The 20,063-nt window shown below is 40.4% G+C and overlaps 1 protein-coding gene across 1 annotated transcript in view; it reads left to right on the top strand.

Moving 5' to 3' along the window:
- The first annotated feature begins 2,463 nt into the window (after window positions 1-2,463).
- The window catches only part of KIF16B (kinesin family member 16B), a 234,811-nt gene continuing 217,211 nt past the window's right edge, over window positions 2,464-20,063 (top strand). Inside the window, exon 1 of the mRNA XM_077812041.1 lies at window positions 2,464-2,583. Coding sequence (XP_077668167.1) covers window positions 2,537-2,583 — 47 coding nt within the window. The 5' untranslated portion in view covers window positions 2,464-2,536. The remainder of the gene's footprint in view (window positions 2,584-20,063) is intronic.

Below are 20,063 nucleotides of genomic sequence, written 5' to 3' on the forward strand. Positions count from 1 at the left end.
CATGGCTCCACTGCTATTTTCAGCATGCTAGCTCAAACATAGCTAGCACGTGTCTGTCAACCTGAGCTGGAAAGCATTCTCTGCAATGCAGCCATTCTCTTAGGGGTGTTCTAACCAATTGGGGGATGTGGTTCAAATAAAGATTAAAAGTTACCTAGCAGATCCTTCATGATAATGTAAGATGGAAAATCCTAAATTCTGCAAGGAAAAAATGATCTGAATGATACGATTAAATATCTTAAAGAATTGCAGAATTATTTACTGATCTCTGATCCGAGATACTGCTAATCAGGTGGCATGAGGCTGCTGTCTGTCCCATTCCCTTGAAGTGGGACTTCCTGTAGTCTGTGCCCATAGTGGGTTGTGGGTAGGGAGCACAAACTGGCTGCTGCTGCATAACAATGTGGAGTATTTGCTACTCAGCACCTCTACAGGCCTGGGTTTGAGACCTACTAGGCCTTATAGTAAACAGCATAAATGCAGAAAAGTAAATTAGTTGTTTAAAACTATTTTGTCTTTAATCATCTAAAGTGTTAAGGGTTTCCCCAGTAAACTATTTTTATTTTGACAATCCCCCTTGCATATCCATTTTAAACAAGACCCTTTCTCATCCCAGTACCTGTTTACAGCGTACATGACTTTGTCACATATGTATTATGTATATAAACATTGAGTGAAATCCTCACCCTATAGAAGTCAATGGCAAAACTCTCATTGAGTTAATTAGGGTCAGGATTTTCCTGATTATCACAACATTGTGTATTCATGTTTTTCAAAAAACATGAATAATGTGATGAACTGCTTTATTTGTAGTTTATACTTGTTCTCATACATCGTTATTTTTGATAATTATATGAACAATATATATAATATATAAAACAGAGTAAAATATTATTTTAAATTAAGAGAAGTCTAAATCCACATGCTGCAAACTGAGAACTGTCTATAACTTTCTGTCACATTATCCAGAATCCAATTTTGTTTTTACAAAATAGTTTCTAGCCCTTTTAAGTTATCAGAATAGCCTTTGCTATGTAAATGCACGATTATATTATTACATCTGCAGTCACAATGAAATTTGCAAACCCACTGCAGTGTGAATTTCCCTGATTTCTCTTGTTAATGATTCACATTACTGTTATATGTGAGGGAGGGAGTTAAGTGACAAATTTTTACATGTATTAAAGAGATACTCCTGTAAATCCTCCAAATGGGAGAACAAGCTTTAAACAAAACTGATAGCACTTTTAAATAAATCAGTAAAAGAAAAAGTGTCCACTTTCATGTCCCATTTCTGCAAAGGGAGCCACAAGAACGAACCTTCAATTCCACAAACAAAACTCCTGATCCTTTGTGGGATCTGGGCATTTGTTTTGATTTAGTAATAATAATAATTTCATAATTAATCATTATTAATAATGTTTGTGTTATGGTAGCACCTGGAAGGACTCCACTAGACACTGTACAAAGACACAATCTTTTAAAACGGTTTGTATTATTGAAAGACTGCCTGCAGAAGGGGCCAAAATCCTATTTCTGTGTTTGCAATATATTTGCAAGCCTTGACAACGCAGCGTTAGGTGGGATTTTCCCATTGCCTTCAGTGTGAGCAGGACGGGGCTCCTCTTCATGTCCTTACTTCCTGGCATTATACCAGAATTTACAGTACTTTTATTATGCCACTGTGCAACACCAAAGCCCATTAGTAAGACTCCCACTGCTTTCGCAGGGTATGGACCAGAACCTAACCCATCCTGCTTCTCATCACATTCCAAAATTAAAAAAAATATTGGCAGCTCCTCTTGGGTCCAGTCATCATCTGGGATTTTTTTGGTGTTTTTTTTTGTTTTAGCTGCCTGGGCTGATTGTTCCACTGCAGAGCTCATCAGATCTTTAATTACGGGTGGGCCAGGTCACTCCATCATCTGGGATTAGATGCTGTGTGGGATTGATTACACAAACCCTACAGCTCTTGAGCTCATCCTTCCTGTGAGGAAAAAGAAGCAAACAGCTAAACCCACCATGGGGTTTAGCCCCATGGGGGCAGGAGTGTGTACCCCCAGGGGACAGGCTTGGCCAGTGACTGCACCTGCCCACCCGTCTCTGTCTGTGGGTGGGGTGGGGATCCCTCCCTGTGACTATGCTCCCCGCCTGGGCTCGAGGGGCTCGCCGCTCTGTGAGCGGGCTCCCGTTTGAGGGGCACTCCCGGGCTCGCGCCCCGCCCCTGCCTGTGCCGGGAGCTCCGCAGTGGGCGGGGCTCCGGCCGGCAGCCAGGCGAGGGGGAGGAGTAACGCGTCCCGCGGCGGTTTGTCCCTGCGCTGGCGCCGTACCAGTGGTGCTCGCCGCCGCTGCCCCGTGGCTGCCGTGACAACAAGGGGAGCCGGCCCGGCCGGCGCAGTGATTCGGGCGACTGCGTGGGAGGGGGGCGGCCCGCCCGCCGTGACGGCAGCATGCAGTAGCGCCGGAGGCGGGGATGTGGCCTGTCCCCTAGCCGGCAGCCGGGAGGGCCAGCCCTGGGCCGGGGCAGGGATGCGCCATGGCTTCGGTGAAGGTGGCTGTCCGAGTCCGGCCCCTGAACCGCAGGTGAGTCCCGGGCGGAGCAGGCTCCTGCGGCTCATTTCCCGCCGTAAGGGCTGCGGGGACTGTCCTACCCCCTTCCCTGGGGGTCGCGGGGCCGAGGTCCTCCCCTTTCCTGGGGGCCGACGGCGGACGGGTCCTTATTTGCCCTGGGTCAGGGCCGTCACTGTCCTTATCTCCCCCGTTACCCCTTTCTCTGGTGGCTGCTATCCCCTTACCTGCGGGGCTCCCCCCACGCCCCCTTGGCTGCTGGTCAGGGCTGGGACTAGTCACTGGGACAGACCACACCTGTCCGGGATGGTCTAGAGTGATCATACTTAGTCCTGCCATGAGTGCAGGGGACTGGACTAGATGAGCTCTCGTGGTCCCTTCCAGTCCCATGATTCTGTGATTGTCCTCTCTTAATACCCACCTTCCATGGTGGCTGCTGAGTCAGGGCTGGGACAGCGTGAACGAGATTTTCAAACCATGAGGAAGTTTCAAAAAAACAAAAATCTTTCTGAAGCAGAGCGGCAATTCTCCATTCCCACAGTGTGAGACCACTGAAAGTTGCTTTAAAATACTCTGTAAAATTCTCTTCCCCCTTCAGTTCCCAGGATAAGTCAGATTGGGTGTCAGGGCTAAATCCCACCGAAACATGAGTTACAATTGTTAGAACTATGTTGTTGTTCCCGATCTTCCAGGTTCTGTATCTGGAAGTTTTAAAAGTTTGTGGGGAAATAAACGTCTGAGCTGCCAGGACACACAATGCCTGTAAGGGCTGTGTTGGCAATAACAATTATAGATATGGTAAGAAAATCATGTCTGTGAATTTTAAATGTCTCTGATATGCAGCCAGGTAATGCACTGCAAGAGCTACTTCAAAATTGATTGCCAAATGAGGTCCCCTTTCTCCTCTGGTGGACTGAGAAATACTTTTGCGTTGTGCGTAAAAGAGGGATTGTTTTGTCAGGATCCTTCACTGAAAGCTTTGTCTTCCAAGTCGTTAGTAATTATATGTTAGTTTGATACTTTCATAATTTAAGAAAATTTCCAGCATTGTGAGAGATGAGAGATTGTTGAGCACACTTCCTTTCATCTGAATGTTAAAAGAAAGTAGAATACCACACATTATTTGTTGGGCCCATGTGGGTGTTGCAAGCTGCTTTGCCTATTTTAATAAGAGGCATTTTTGCGTAGTACAAATATAACTACTCTTGGTTTGCAGTAGGGGAAGACATATAAAATGTTAGTTCAATTGCTGTTGAGAGGGCTTTTTATTTTTCCATTTAAAAATGGAAAAAAAGTAGACAAGTATCTGGAAAGTAATATTTTGGACACTTTCAAAAAGTGACCTCAATCAGAAGTCTTTATAGGTAATGACTGCTAGTTGACTGCTGAAAAAGATATTGAAAGGACACTGCCTGGACCATTTGCTATGTTGATTGTTACAAAATGTACACATCTTGAGGTAAATCCAGAAAATAAAAGCAGTTTCCCCTAGTTAACTAAACTTTCAATGTACAGAACAAATATAGTAATTTTTTTAAATGAACTAACCCAAATACTGCTTTAAAGAAAGAGACAAACGCCCTCCCCTCCCCGCATATATTTATTTCAGTTGGCTCTCTTGGCAATCTTTTCATTTATTTGAATGATCTGAAATGATGTAAAATTTTTTTTTTTACAAGAAAAAGATATGCTTTAAATTTATAAATTGTCAAACCAGGTGTCTGTTAACTTCCAGATTTTACCTACTTTAGATATCTCCTTATCAATTTGCAAAATCCTTAGAAGATCTGTAAAAATGTATAAGGGCCTTGAGACCATGGGTTGAAAGGTAGGATAAAAGTGCAAAGTATTATTTATTTGTATTGTGGTAGCACCTAGGAGTCCTAATCATGGACCGGGATCTCATTGTGCTATGCACCTTACAAATACATCATGGGAAACAGGTTTCAGAGTAGCAGCCGTGTCAGTCTGTATCTGCAAAAAGAAAAGGAGGACTTGTGGAACCTTAGAGACTAACAAATTTATTTGAGCATAAGCTTTCATGAGCTACAGCTCACTTCATTGGATGCATTCAGTGGAAAATACAGTGGGGAGATTTATATACACAGAGAACGTGAAACAATGGGCGTTACCATACACAATCTCTCTGGTCACGCAATCACAGACATGAAGGTCGCTATCTTAAAACAAAAAAACTTCAAATCCAGACTCCAGCAAGAAACTGCTGAATTGGAATTCATTTGCAAATTGGATACTATTAATTTAGGCTTAAATAGAGACTGGGAGTGGCTAAGTCATTATACAAGGTAGCCTATTTCCTCTTGTTTTTTCCTCCCCCCGATATTCTGGTTTAACTTGGATTTAAACTTGGAGAGTGGTCAGTTTGGATGAGCTATTACCAGCAGGAGAGTGAGTTTGTGTGTGTATGGGGGTGGGTTTTTGGAGGGGGGTGAGGGAGTGAGAGAACCTGGATTTGTGCAGGAAATGGCCCAATTTGATTATCATGCACATTGTGTAAAGAGTTGTCACTTTGGATGGGCTATCACCAGCAGGAGAGTGAATTTGTGTGGGGGGGTGGAGGGTGAGAAAACCTGGATTTGTGCTGGAAATGGCCTAACCTGATGCTCACTTTAGATAAGCTATTACCAGCAGGACAGTGGGGTGGGAGGAGGTATTGTTTCATATTCTCTGTGTATATATAAAGTCTGCTGCAGTTTCCACGGTATGCATCCGATGAAGTGAGCTGTAGCTCACGAAAGCTCATGCTCAAATAAATTGGTTAGTCTCTAAGGTGCCACAAGTACTCCTTTTCTTTTTACCATACACACTGTAATGAGAGTGATCAGGTAAGGTGAGCTATTATCAGCAGGAGAGTTTACAATCCAAGTACAAAACACAACAAGTGGATGCAACAGATAGACTGGGAGCACATGGAAACAATGGAGCAGTGCTGGTGTGTTGGGCAGCAGATGCTGGGATGTGTTAAGGTTCAGAGAGCAAGCGGAAGGAGGACCAGCGAAACCATTTACAAAGACATGGTTAAGGATTCTTGTGTACACTGCAATAAAGCGTTACAACTTGTTTACAGGAAGACAGCTATGTGCCAGCCTAGGTTGCTAACCAGGGCAACATGACCAGCTGCTCTGGTTTCTGAGAATACTAACCATTAACTGGTTACAAATTAAGGCATTGATCATGTTACCTGCCTGGTTGAAGCAGTCTGTCTGCTTCAACCAGGAAATTGCAGAACTGGGCCTCGAAGTTATGGTGTAGGCAAGTCCTCACTGTCAGCAAAAATACCACCTCAAAGTGTGTTCATATCACATTTGTCAGGTTTAGCCTGATTAGTATTTAAATGGGAGACTTCCTTGGAAAACCCAGGGTTCAGCAGAAAGTTGGTAGTTCATTAAAATGGCACTATTGTCTTTTGGTCAGCATGGTTTTATGGGCTGCTGTGCTGCAGGAGGTGCTATCCTTGAGATGAAGCGTAAACCCAAGATCCTGAGACATTAATAAGAGTAGTGATGTTGGCCCTGGTGCATAAACCAAATTCCAAATGGGATAATTACATTTTGTCCATATACATTTCTGTGGTATTTTTTTTTGGACATGATATCCTTTATGTCCTTTTCTAAGCTGTTGCTATGCTCTTCACATCTGCTATGCTGCTCAAGTACATAGTCATAGATTGGTGAGGGGACTTTTTTCTTTAATTAAAAGAAACTTGTCAATGAAGCCTTACTGTAGCCCTGGTTTTTTTTTAAACTCTAAGAACAGTATACATAAAAAAAAAAAAAAGACTTTCATTAACTTGTAATTTCTTGTAGATGAAGCTTAGTACATCTTTGGTTTGTTTTAAATTTAATTATATTATGCAGCTTATTTTATTATTAACTATCCAGGTCATTTGTAATTAGAGCTGGCTGGGCAGTGTGTGGTTATTTAAAAATGTCTGTTAGTAAGACTTCTTCAGCAAAGCTTCAAGTGCTTTGGTTTTTGCACTAAATGCAGTTGCAAAATAAGAAAATAGAGGTGAATATAACATTATTAAAAATAAAACTAAATTGGAAGTTACTAATATTTTGTAAAATTTGTTTCAATTCTTCCTTGGATATTTGTTTTTTACATGTAGTAAACCAACTGAAGGGAAAGATAGAAATGCATGGAGGGTATGCTGCTCTGGCACATGAAGTATTCACAGTTATTGTAATTAATCAGTTTTACTTTCATAAGATAAACAGCTTTAAAATGTTATAGTGTTGAAGGTTTCTCTCTAAAAGAAGCTTTTAAGTGACTTTAGGATTTGGTTGGTTTAACGTATGCTGTGTCAGTGTTAATACTTGAAATTTGTAGGCCATATTTGTAGGTTGTCCATTACAGAGATATGCAAATTCGTGCAACAGCTCCATTAACTATATAATATGTTGTATATATGCATTTTGGAATGAGTCAAGCAATAGGAAGGAACGTATTACTCTATTAAATATAATTTGCCATTCCATCATATAGGTGACTAACTTTAATGCACTTCCCTCCTTTCTGTGGTTTTAGGTCAGTGGCGTCTGTCTTTGATCTGTCCTGAAAAGGAACACATTCATTTGGGAGCCACTATAGTCTGCCTCCTTCCTTCCCCCTGTGCCTCTCTAAAAATAATTCACATCCAAAAGTATATCATATGTAAGAAGGGTTTCTGACAAAACTATGATTCAGCATCTCTCCTGCTGAATAATATAATAGTAGTAGTGTGGTATGTAGAGAAGGTTTAGGAGCTAAACAAATGATCTCTTTGAAACCAAACTGCAGGTGTGAGCTCATGTGGTTACAAAACAGTTGAGTCACTTTAAGTCTCCATGAAACCTTAATTTTTCTCTCTTGAGTATGTGTATGTAATTTTGTGGAAGTGGAGAGGACAAGTGTAGTTACTATTGTATTGTGACAGCAACCTTTAGGTCTTTGCTAAAAATAAATAAAATTCTGGCAATATAAAATAGCTTAGAAATCAATCTTTTGAGCCACAGAAGGAAAAAGTCCATTTTTCTGAGACTAAAAATATAGTCGGAGTTCATAAGTGACTGAAGTTATCCTATTGGTTTATGGAATGGTCTTAGTTGTCACTTACCTGTATAAAGTTACCTATGAGGTTCAGTTTCAGAAATAGTTGTTAAAACTTCAGCCTGTGAGGAGTTGATACTGAGGAAAGTAGGGTATTTTTAACAAGTGACTGTCATTTCTTGGAGAGGTGCCCTGTTTGCAGTGTGCTATGCGTTAGAAGTTCTCTCAACTCTCCCTTTTATTTTTGTTGCCTGAGAAAATATCAGAGAGCTCCTTATGCTTCTCTGTTCATTGCTGGATAGCATGTTGAGCAAGTTGGACACTATTATGTGGTTTTCTGTTGACTTAGAATCAATTTCATTAAATAGGAATGTATTTTTCCTCTGTTTGGATGCTTTTACCCATTATGAAGTTACCTGACAGTCTTGCATTAATATCCGTAGTGAATCTTTTAGTTCTTTAATTTTCCCTTCCCCTCTGTTTTCTCCCCCGCCCCATTATATCTAGACTTGCAATTAATAGTGAACTTGCATGTTTAAATCTTTCTGGAAAAATATATCCAAGACAAAATAATGTCAGTACTTTAAATTTTTTTTTACTAAATTTGTGCTACAATAAATGGAATGTTTTTAACACCAACTTCTGACTTTTAACTGTTTTATGGCCTCACCGCACAATCATCTTCGTTTATACTCAACACACCAAAAATTGTACACTGCTTCTGAATGAACCTGGTATTGGAGAGGCCTGAAACACAGATTTAAATGATCCTCACTGCTACACTTTGACGACAGTGGTACTGAAAATGTCAAGATTGGTGTACTCACTGGTGATCTGTTCTTCCATTTCAATGGACATCTTCATTCAATGACTCATCTGATGTTGAAGAATTTGAAGAAACTGACTATTCTGTTTTTAAGATGAGCACACATCTTTTCTGTCATTACTTAATTCTTGACAACGTTTACTTTTTATTCATTTTTCCAAAGTCAATAATTTTTATGCCCTTGGTCTGCGTGTGCTCTTGATATCAGCTGGAGTTGTGCAGATAGATGGAAAGCATTATATGACTCTTGGGATCCAACTAAAGTAATAATAAGGAATGGAAAATCTGAAATAAAAATTCTGTTGGTTTGTAAACAACACTTAAAATAGTCATGCTGATCTCTGTTAACTTTAAAAAAAGAGTTAATAGAAGTAAACAACAGAAACTGTATTGTAGCATGTATGTGTATTACACAAGGAGAAAATATATTGAAGTAGGAAAAAATGAGATCTTAGGATGTAATATAATAAAAGCAATGGGTGTTAAAGAAATCCATGTTGCGGAAAGCACAGTTTAACTGTACTGGGTTCTGATACAGTTTTTGGTGCTCTGTTTGGGGCCAAATCATGTTTTAAGTGGACTAATTTATTTTTTTAACATAATTTAGCCCAAACCACATTGTTCAGAATGACAGTTACAGCTCAGTGCAGCCACAATTGTATGTTAAGCCATGCATAAACATACATCATATGTTTCTTTAAACTTGGTGGTTTGCCCATGTAGAAAGTAAATGTCAGTCCATTATACCTTTATAGCAGCGGTTCTCAAACTGTGGTCAGGGCTGGCATTAGACTTGCTGGGGCTTTGGCCCCCCACCTGGGGTGGTGGGGCTCGTGCAGGCTCAGGCTTCGATTCCCCCCTTCTGGGGTCATGTAGTAAGTTTTGTTGTCAGAAGGGGGCCATGGTGCAATGAAGTTTGAGAACTACTGTTTTATAGCATAGACAGCTGCATCTTAGTTTCTGATCTAGCATGGTATACGAACAATCACACTTATTTTAAAAAAAAACCTTCAAATATATTTACATTAAGACTATTATGAAAAAGTCAGCACCACAAACTACATGGAAAAATATTGTTTTCTCATATTAGAAGAACTAGAAGTCATAGTTAAGGCAATCACTCCACTTGAAGGCACAATGAACGGGCTCCTCCCTGTTATCGTCCTCCTCCTAAGATATGCTAAGTTTATATCTAGGTACTCTATAAAACTGTATGAATGATGATAACTTATTACCTACTCTATGTTCAGAATAATAGCCAATGCTTACTTTCAGTCACTTTGTTTATTGACCCACCTTTTGGTACTTTGGATCAGCACTTGCTCAGATAATGTACTAGGATTTCTCCTTATATTTGAGCAAAACCTAGTTCCACACTTGATGCATTTAGAGCACATATCTTTTAAAAACAAACTTGATTTTGTAATCTGTGATAACTGAATACTTGCGTTTACATCTCGAGTCTCATTTCTCTGCTCCAATGAGAAGAATCACTAGACAGCCTAAATTGTATGACTTGTACTGTATATGATATTAGTTAGTTATCAATCAGTGTGTGTTGAAGTTGAAACTTTTGGACGCTGGAATTCTTCAGCAATCCCAGCAAAATCCTCAGGAAGCAAAACACTTGAAAATGTGTCGTTTTCCTGGAGAGTTTCAGCCTTGATTTCAGAATTCTATGTGTTACTCAGAGGCCCTAGAACTTAACCTTTCTCTTAGCTCTAGATAACCTTTTGTTGCCAATGTAATCCGTGTTGTTGCATTTGTGAATTATATAGCCACATACTCTTATTTTCTCACAAAGTACATATTAGTTTAGCCATATAAAGTTGTCATGCAAAACTTCTTAGCCTAGCCATAGAACTTGCTATTTCTAGGCTTAGCTTTGTGATGATGGTGTGGGAGTGGGAGAGAATTACTTGGGGCAAGCAGAACTTTTGGAGGCTGCTCCCACCTTCTCATAAATCATTCAGAATTGGTCAGATCCTCAGCTTGTGTAAATTGTCATAGCTCAGTTGAAGTCAATGGACATATGACAACTTGAGTCAGACGAAGATCTGGCCCCTGAAGTTCCCTTGTGCATATATTTGTTCACTGATATCTTTATTTATGGAACTCTGTCAACTTGTTACAGTTGCTTTGGATATTTTGGAATCAGTTACTCTGCTCTCTTATTAGCTTCTAGCCAAAACAAATGGAAGTGTCATTCTTAGGAGTGACAGTAGATCGTGACTAATCATTTGCTATGATGTAAACCTATAAGCTCATGATACAAAACTCCAGGGTGTTGAGAAACAGTTTATTTCTTTACAGCTTTTTAAAATGAAAAGATGATTGAGTACGTCATACTAGTAACAAACTGAACATGCTCTTACTTAGAACTTAAGATGCCAGTTCCTACATCAGCTAAATCTAGTCCATAGAGCGTCTCAACTTCACAAGTATAGAAAATAGAACTTACTTAAATTAAAGAACTGATCTGTAAGAGGTAGGAAAACCATGGCACTTTGGTTTAGCAGTTTTCTCAACCTAACAAATACAATACATAGGCTTTAAATAAAATTTTAAAATTTTCCCCATGCCATTATGATTTTAGAGAAGGTCAGATTTTGGGACTTTAACTTTTGAAGTATTCTTTTAAATAACAAGTATTTGGACAAATATGAACTGTGGGCTTTATGGTGTCATATATATTTTTTCTTTTCAAAAGACAGAATTTGTAAGGAACAACTGTTGGTCCTAAATGGAGATACCTCAACTATCTTCTTGAATTCTGGATTGATTTTTTTTTATTAGTAGATAACACATTGTTTGAATGGCCATTAAATGTTTTACTATGGCAGCCTGTTACTCAATAGCAATGCTACTTCACTTTTACCCTGATTTTTCCTGTTTTCATCATGGAATAGGCTGTAAGGCTGAGAACTACCCATCTTCTATTTTAAGAATTGGCAACAGCTACCTTTGTAAATAAGTAACATGGGTGAGAACTCTTTCTTCTCTCTATACAGTAAATTTCTGCTTCTCATCTGTTGACTTTTGAATATAAAAACATTAAAATAATTTCACTGAGCACCTTTTGGGGTAAAGTAGGACATGTCTTCAGTGTTCTGTTACAAGCAAAAATGACTCTTTACGCTCTTAATTTTAATAACTGGTATTTATGGAACGTTGTGCATGGAACTTCGCAAACACAAGAAATTGTCCCTGGTTCAAAGAGTTTAAATCACATTCAGGCGGGCATATACCATGCCAAGGATACAATTTTATGTGCAAAATTTGTAAGGAATAATAACAACATGGAGGAGATTGTTTTAAGATTACATCAAGTGAAAGGATTAAAGAGGAAGTGGACTTGGCTGATTAAATTGGAAGCTGTGCTAAAGGTAAGGGACAGAATGAAAAACAGGGTAGGCTGAAAACTGGAGAAACAGCAGGTCAAAATGTCCCAGGTATTGGGACATTTTCTTGTAGTTTCACTTTCAGGATCATAAAACAGGCTAACTGAGAGGTGATATAGACTTGTGGGACCTGCTGAGGGAGAGGCAGCCAAGCATTTTGCTGGTGCCTCTTATGGCAGATGTCCAGTATAGATATTTAGTATGGGTTGCCAGATAAAATGGATTGGAAAAGGATTTGAAGGAAAACCTCCCTTAAGGGAGCTGAGTTGGGGGGCAGGGAGTTTGGGGTTCCTGAATACTGTACAGCAGGTCACCAAGTACCCTCCTTTTATAGCCCTCTTTCACCTGATATAGGGGGAGGATGGTGAAGTACCAGCAGTAGTGTTTTTGGGACTTGGTTGGGGTTATGTGGAAACGATTAAGGAAAGGATGATTGACCTGCACTGTTGAACTTTTTGCTGGATACTCCCAGATATTTTAGGTGAATACAGTTGCAGCTTTATTAAACCACATCCATTGCCTCTTGTCTTTCTTCTGACGTGGTTGGACAATGAAAAACAGTGTTAGGCTGAGAACTGGAGAAACATTCCTGAGAGGCTCTAACCTGCTAAAAGAGGATGTGTTGCAACAAGTTGTCAGATAGTGGGAATGCTCACTGGACTTCATGAGAAAGAGATGCCGGTGTCAACAATTGCACAGCAGAATGGAGCTGGCGGGGGGGGCACTGGCTGATGATTACCATCCTCTGGAATGGTGCATGCATTTCCCCAGTCTCTCTCATCTGACGAGCACTAAAGCTAGTAGTCTTTCATCAAACACCCCAAACTCTTTCTCCTCTCCCTTGGTGCTTGCTGAAGTTTTGCTATTTAGAATGTGGGATCGTGAATTTGCTATGATTTGGTCTCAGAAAAGGGCAATGCACTTTTGGCTTCCACTCATGGAAGCATCGCATCAAGCTTCAAGGTTCCTTTCTATGTGGCTCCTGTATGAGTATACCATGAATGTTGTGTTGAGTTCTGGGCACCTCATTACCTGAAAAATTTTGACCAATTGGAAGGCATAAAAGAGCAACAAAAGTGACTAAAGAGATTTATTTGAGAGAAAAGAGTGAACTAAATGTGTAGCTTTTATAAAGGCGTGTTACGACTGCCGGCAAAGATTAAAAGACTTAAGTCAACAACTATTTGAAGGGTATAATTACCAAAGAGGAAGAGGTATTAATTATTTAGTTATAGCTCCTTATCTTAGGAGCAATGGGATGAAATTAAAGGAAATTTAAACTGCATATAAATAAATGTTAGTATGGAGATTTCTTTAGACTGTGGAATAGTCTCCCAAGGTAAGTGTTGAAAGCTTAGTCAGTTGGAGAATCTACAGCTCTTTGATAAAATATTTGAAAACATTATGGGGAATAATCTTGCATGAGCAGGGAGGTGGACTGGAACTAGATGACCTTATAGGTAGCTTCCTATTTCTGACTTCCATATGATTCTGTGTCCTCTTGTAACGTGATGTATGTACAGGTCTATGCATACCCTGTAGGACACCCCAGTACATTTCTTGCCATTTTTGTGTGTGCAAAGGGTAAGGGAGAGTCCCACAGCTAGGACTTGATCCAACTTTCATTTAAGTTAATGGCAAAACTCCTATTGATTTGAATAGAACATGATGGAGCCCCTAATGCTAATAGGCTAAATTTTGTGTTCCTTTAATTGAATGATTAGACTGGCGGTTAAGCTTGCATCCAATATGTAAGTACAGGATGCCTCTGTTTACACATGCTTGTTTTCCTGAGCTTTTCAATTTTTTTTAATGCTAATGTCTCTATTTTTCAAGCATTATAATGGATTATCTCAATTACTGCCCTGTTTTCACCATTCTCCTACGTAGCATTAAAGAACAAAATACTTTCAGTGCCATTGTGACTGGAGCATAATGGCAATATGGGAATGTGTGGTGCAAACTTAGTTACGTTTCTGTTTTTAGAATTCTTAATTTATGCAGGCTAAACTGATTAAAACATTTTGCATACTGAATATTCCAACTGTATTTATTTTATAGTGGCGTATATTAAAAACATAAGCATTTATTTTAGTGATTTTTTTATCAAACACACTTTTGAGGCACCTGTGTGTCTTACGTAAATAAACTTGTGAATTACAAAACAAACTGAAACCTCCACCCCTCACTGTGAACTCCCTGCAACCATCCCAGGAAAAGATAGCGAATCATAAGGTTGTAGCTTCCATGATGAACTAGAGAGTAAGAGAGAGAATCTGTCACAACTGAGATTTGATTTGAAATGAACACTGATTTTTGCGACTTAGACCATAATGTTTAAAATAAATAGTTAAAAAGTTGTTACAGTTGTGACAGTTAATACAACTGCACTCCTTGACCTGGTATCTCTGAAGTCTGAGTATTTGAAATGAATGAGTTATAGGTAGGGCCAGCTGTCTGAGTGAGTTCTCGTGTTTATAGTGTTTAGATACAAAATACAGAGGTACCATAGCTATTGAGAGTATATTCTTAAATTGAGAGATGCTCCAGAAATAGTGAAGCTCTGAAAGACTGAGCAAAAGAGGGCAATTGCTAGTTGACTAAAGTTATCATTCAATGTATGTATCCTAGTAATACCCAGAGGCTTTGATCAACAGCTTTATGAAGACATGGTCTTTGTCCCCAAAGAGTTCATAATCTAAAATCACAAATGACATAGGAAGGGTGCAGTAGGAGGGGACACATTAATAATTTTTATATAGACATATTTACATTTTCAAATGTTTAAATTATTTTTACTTATTAAAAATGTATAAGTGCCTAATAACCCCATCTGCTCTTCAAGCCAGACTTGTACGTATCACAGCTGAGGAGAGGTGGGAAGAAATATGTGGTCTTATAGGTCAGTTCAGGGAGAGTGATCAGTCTTGAAGAAGACACTGTTCAAGTTTTAGTTGTTTGTTTAAATTATCTTCTAACTTAATATAAAACCCAGTAACAAGTCAAAGTAAACTATAGAGGTAGGAAACCAACATGAGTTTAAACGACGTGGGAGCTACCCAGTTTTCTGCACTGACGGTCTCATATACAATTACTAGTACTTAACTTGTGTCCAAGTGGGGTATAGCACAGATTATGGCTTCAGAGCCCAGGTGCAGAATCTTGAGGCCAAAGTTGCTGAACAGAGACCTAGTTATTTTTCGAGGTGGCATATAAGGACAACGTAGAACAAATCCATCTCAGAACTGGCTTCTCTGATCTCCAGTTGAGAAAGCTTTTCTTATCTTGGGGGAAAAAAAACAAGCATATGAAGGAAGAGTATCTCGTCATTTCAGAGGTGAAGTAGAATGCCTGACAATGAAAGAGGATTCTAACATAATAGGAATTACTGAAACATGATGAAAATTAATGAGATAATGTAATATTGGGTTATAAACTATGCAGGAAGGACTGACTAGGTCAGAGGTGGGCAAGCTACAGCCCGCGGGCCACATCCAATCCGCGGGACCCTCCTGCCCGGCCCCTGAGCTCCTGACCAGGGAGGCTCGCCCCCGGCCCCTCCCATGCTGTTCCCCCTTGCTCCACTGGTGCAGTGGTCTGGGCGGTGGGGCTGCAAGCTCCCGGGGCAGTGCAGCTGCAGAGCTCGGCCTAACCCGGTGCTTTGTGCTGCACGGTGCATGGCTGGCTCCAGCTGGGCATCTCGGTTGCTTGTCCTGGTGCAGCCGTGCCGCCAGCCACCAGTGCTCCAGGCAGCGTAGTAAGGGAGAGGGGAAGAGGGGTTGGATAGAGGGCAGGGGAGTTCGGGGGGTGGTCAGGCTCCAGGGGTGTGGATAGGGGTCGGGGCGGTCAGAGGGTGGGGAACAGGCGCGTTGAATGGGGGCAAGGGTTCTGGGGGTGGTCGGGACAGGGAGAAGGGGCGGTTGGATGGGGCAGGGGTCCCGGGGGGGCAATCAGGAAGGAGGGTGGGTTGGGTGGGGTGGTTGGGGGCAGTTAGGGGTGGGGGGGTCTTGGCGAAGGGATGTTTGGATGGGGCAGGGCCTCGGTTGGGGGGGTGCAGTCAGGAAGGAGAGGGGTTGGATGGGGCGGTGGAGGACAGTTAGGGGTGGCGGGTGCGGGGGTGGTCAGGGGACAGAAAGCGGGGAGGTGAGGGTGGATGGGGCAGGAGTTCTGGGGGGGTGAGAAGCAGGAGGGCCGGATAGGGGGCGGGGGCTGGGCCACGCCTGGCTGTTTGGGGAGGCATAGCCTCCCCTAACCGGCCCTCCATACAATTTCTGAAACCCGATGGGGCCCTCAGGCCAAAAAGTTTGCCCGCCCTTGGACTAGGTCATAGAGATAGGGATCATAGAATCTTTTAGTTTTACAAATAAAATGTTAATGACTTGTGAATCTGTTCGGATATGGATAGAAATCATAAGTCATAAAAATACAAATATAGTCTGAGGTATACTACTAGTCTCCTGATTAGGAGAAGAATATTGAATACATAATGTTGAAGGACTTCAAAGAGACAATTCAGTCTAATAATACAGTCCTAATGAGTGACTTCAGCTACTTGCATGGAAACTGGTCAGATGTCACAATTGGATTCCTTTAATTGTCTTGTTCTTGTAACAGCTAGGGCAGGTCTACAATTAAAATGCTGCATCAGCGCAGCTGCACTGATTCACTTGTGCTGCTGTATCACATAAGTGAACACACTCCTATGCTGACAGAAGAGCTCCTCCTGTTGACGTAGTTAATCCATCTCTGCGGGAGGCGGTAGCTATGTTGATGGGAGAAGCGCTCTACCATTGACATAGCGCTGTCTACACTGGGGGTTAGGTTGGTATAACTACATTGCTCATGGGTGTGGATTTTTCACACGGCTGATTGATGTAGTTATACCGATATAAGTCTGTAGTGTAGGCCTGGCCCTAGTTCTAAGTGCCAGAGGAAAAGCTGTTCTTGATGAAGTCCAAAGTGACGCGGAGAAGTGGTTCAAGAAGTAACTGTAGTTGAGCCACTAATATCTATATTAAGTTCAACCTTGGAGGAGTGCTGAATAAAAATCTAGCAGTGTGATATTAAATTTTACAAAGGAGAATTTAAAAAATGGTGAAGAAACTAGTTAAGTCATTAAGTTTGAAGGTACGGAAACTGAACTCTTTAGACTCAACATGGAGGATACTTAAGCAACCATAACAGTCTCACATATAGGGGGTTTGTCTATTTTTCTTCCCCTTGCCTTTTTTGTGGATGTTTTCTTCTACTCTCACCTCCCAAAAAAGACATCATCAACAAAAAAAGCAAGAAGGTAAGGGGAAGAAAAACAGACAACCCCCCCTGTATATTGATGACCATGTTAAATGGCAGGATTCAAGAGCTCTTTTTGAGCCCAACATATCCTTCAGAAATGGAAATCCAACCCTTGTAAAGCCAGGAGGTAGGAGCCTAACCTGTCTCTGGAAAATACAAGAAGAAAATTAGGAGAGATAAGAGGGGATTTGAGGAGCAAATAGACAACACACAACAATAAATTATTTAAGTTTACTGTAAGGAAGAAGCCACCCACAAGAGAATTGTGTGTCTGGTGACCTAGCAAAGAGTAAAGATTGCTGCTGAGGAACATAAGGACGTTTCAAAGAAGCTAAATTATTTTTTTTGAGCCAAGCTTCACCAAAAGAATGTTGGGGAGATCATCTTTATTTCCTGAAAAAGAGTAGAACTATCAAAAGAGGATGTCCTGGAACAAATTGATAAATTAAGAGCAATAAGTCATTGGGACTGGATAGTATTTATGCGTAAGTTCTGGAAGAACGGAAAAATGAAGTTGCTAAACTGCAAACAAAAATATGAAATCTCATTAAAATCGGTTCATTCTGCAAAATCTTGGCTGTTTATCCCATATTGCTTCAACAAGGTCTGGAGGAAATGCACATAAGCTGACACAGCAGCATGTACAGCAATGCTTTCTAGGATATCTGACACCACAGAGAGCTGTAAGAAAGGAGAACTGGGTAAACCATTTACACAGGCATGATTTGAGATTCCATCTTTGGAGAGTAAAAATAACTGAGGAACATCAAGACAAACGTGTCTCATCCCAGGCAGTTTACTGCTTGAAGGCTGACATAGTTACTAACCAAACATAGTCCATGGCATATGTGGATACAACTCATTTTTAGAGCCAGCTGTCGTTAATTGTTCACAGATTTGATTAAAATTTGGTATAGACAGGGCCTTAATAATCTCCCCATTTTATTTGGCTGGGTTTGTTTATACTTACCCCAATCTCATGAAATCTGTCGTATGCTGGTGACATCAAGGGTTGGTCAGACAGGGCTAATAAGTGTAATTAATATTTAAATAATTGGGGACTCTTTCATTTTTATAGTGCTTCTCCAGCTTCAAGTAATTAAGTCTGTTAGACTTCCACTCTATGCAAGCCAGACAAGCAGTTGTCCTGTTAGAAGTACACATTTTTAAAATCAGGTGCATAATTTAATATAGTGACAGTTTTTCACTCATTAATAGTTCATAATGACTTGTGAAACGTCTAGGCATCATTTGACATGTGATAGCACAAGGACACTGCACACTAATTTTCTAGAAAAGGCTTAATGTAGATTCAGAGTGCTCCCTTTCAGTATTGTTGACCAGGCTTCATCACTGAATTTGATCCACTGGTTAGATTATTAGCTTCTTTGGCCTGGGCTGGGTACTGATTGGAAGTGCGGCATCTGAAACAAGTGCTTTGTCAGTAAAATGAATAGAGTCCTCCTTCATTAACTTTTTGAGAAAACTTTTATATGTGAACTGAAACAACTGAAACTCTTCTGATAGTAAAAACAATTTCAGTGAAATGTTGTGAATTTCATTAGAAGATTAAAAGAATCCTTCTCCTAACTTCCTTTAGGAGAAGTGTTTGATACTCATCAAGACCTTGGTCCTGCACCATTCAAGGCTTATAGCAGTTTTTCCATTAATTTGAATGAGGGCAGGATTAAATTCCCAAATAACAAATCTTTACTGATTTTGTGATGCCAACAAGGAGTGATTACACAGCTGGTAGCTGCTTTCCTGTGGTCTGCTATGTCTTGTGATGTGCTGTATTTCTAACCCACTGTGCCGTAAAAACATCCTTTTTAGTGTCCTACTGAGAACTGGAGATATACAGGGCAAACAGCTCTTACAGAGTGGCACCTTGGGGTAAAGGTATGTATTATTGGCTGGGGAATCTGTGATCACTAGATGTCCTCTAAGCAAGGCAACTCTTGACGTTTTTTGGCAATCAAGGTAACTTTCTTAGATGATTTTAAAAGTTAATAACTTCAGCACTAGTTGCAGATCAGTTTTGGGATTCTTTGTCTAATATCCCAAAGTTCACAGATTAAAAATAGTCTTTATGAAAATATTTGTAAGTATGCGTGTGGCAGCACACTTATACAAGAAAGCAGCATTTCTGTGTTGATGTGTTATACCATGTTAGAGGAATCAAAACTCTGCTTCAGTTTTCAGAAACTGTATTGTCTGACACTTACAGGATGTGAAGTAGGTGTGGGTTAAAATGTTCGAAAGTGCGTAAGTCACTTTAGAAAATGAGCCTTTGAGCCAAAGTCACTTACGCACTTTTGAAATATTCTACCTGTTATAAGCTATGTAAAGAAATTTGGTCTCGTCTGGCAGTAAAACCTAGTGGTATGGTTACAGAATTACTTCAATTATGCCTCCCAGTTTCAGGTTATTATAACTTCCTGAAATGTTTCTGGGCTGAAACATTCTCGTTAGTGTGAACCCAAATGTGAATTTTCTGTTGAAAACTCGAGGAAATCTTTTTGGCCATCACAGCTGGATGTTGTTGGGGGGAAAAAAAAATTCTAATTACACCTTTAATGTCATGGCAGCAGCAAAAAAATTAAGCCTGAAATGTACTTAATAGCCTTTACTGGGCATTAAATCCTGGTAGTAGTCCTTAATAAAGAGTTGTGCCTATGTGTAGTTTGGGCACGGCACAGCACTCCTTTTAAATTATGGCATAGTTTTGTTCAGTTTTTTGCTTCAGTAAGCAATGGGTTGCCTCTTACCTCTCCCCCATTCCATCTTGTATCAATACTGCACCCAATCCAATATTAGAAGGATTAGTACATAGCACAAATGGTTTGTTGCAATCAGGGCTGACTAAAACAAGCTCTTTAGACAAAGCATCTTTTATATTCTGGAAGACTTTCTCACAGGCC

Source organism: Eretmochelys imbricata, chromosome 3, assembly GCF_965152235.1.
Source record: "Eretmochelys imbricata isolate rEreImb1 chromosome 3, rEreImb1.hap1, whole genome shotgun sequence".
NCBI lineage: Eukaryota > Metazoa > Chordata > Testudines > Cheloniidae > Eretmochelys > Eretmochelys imbricata.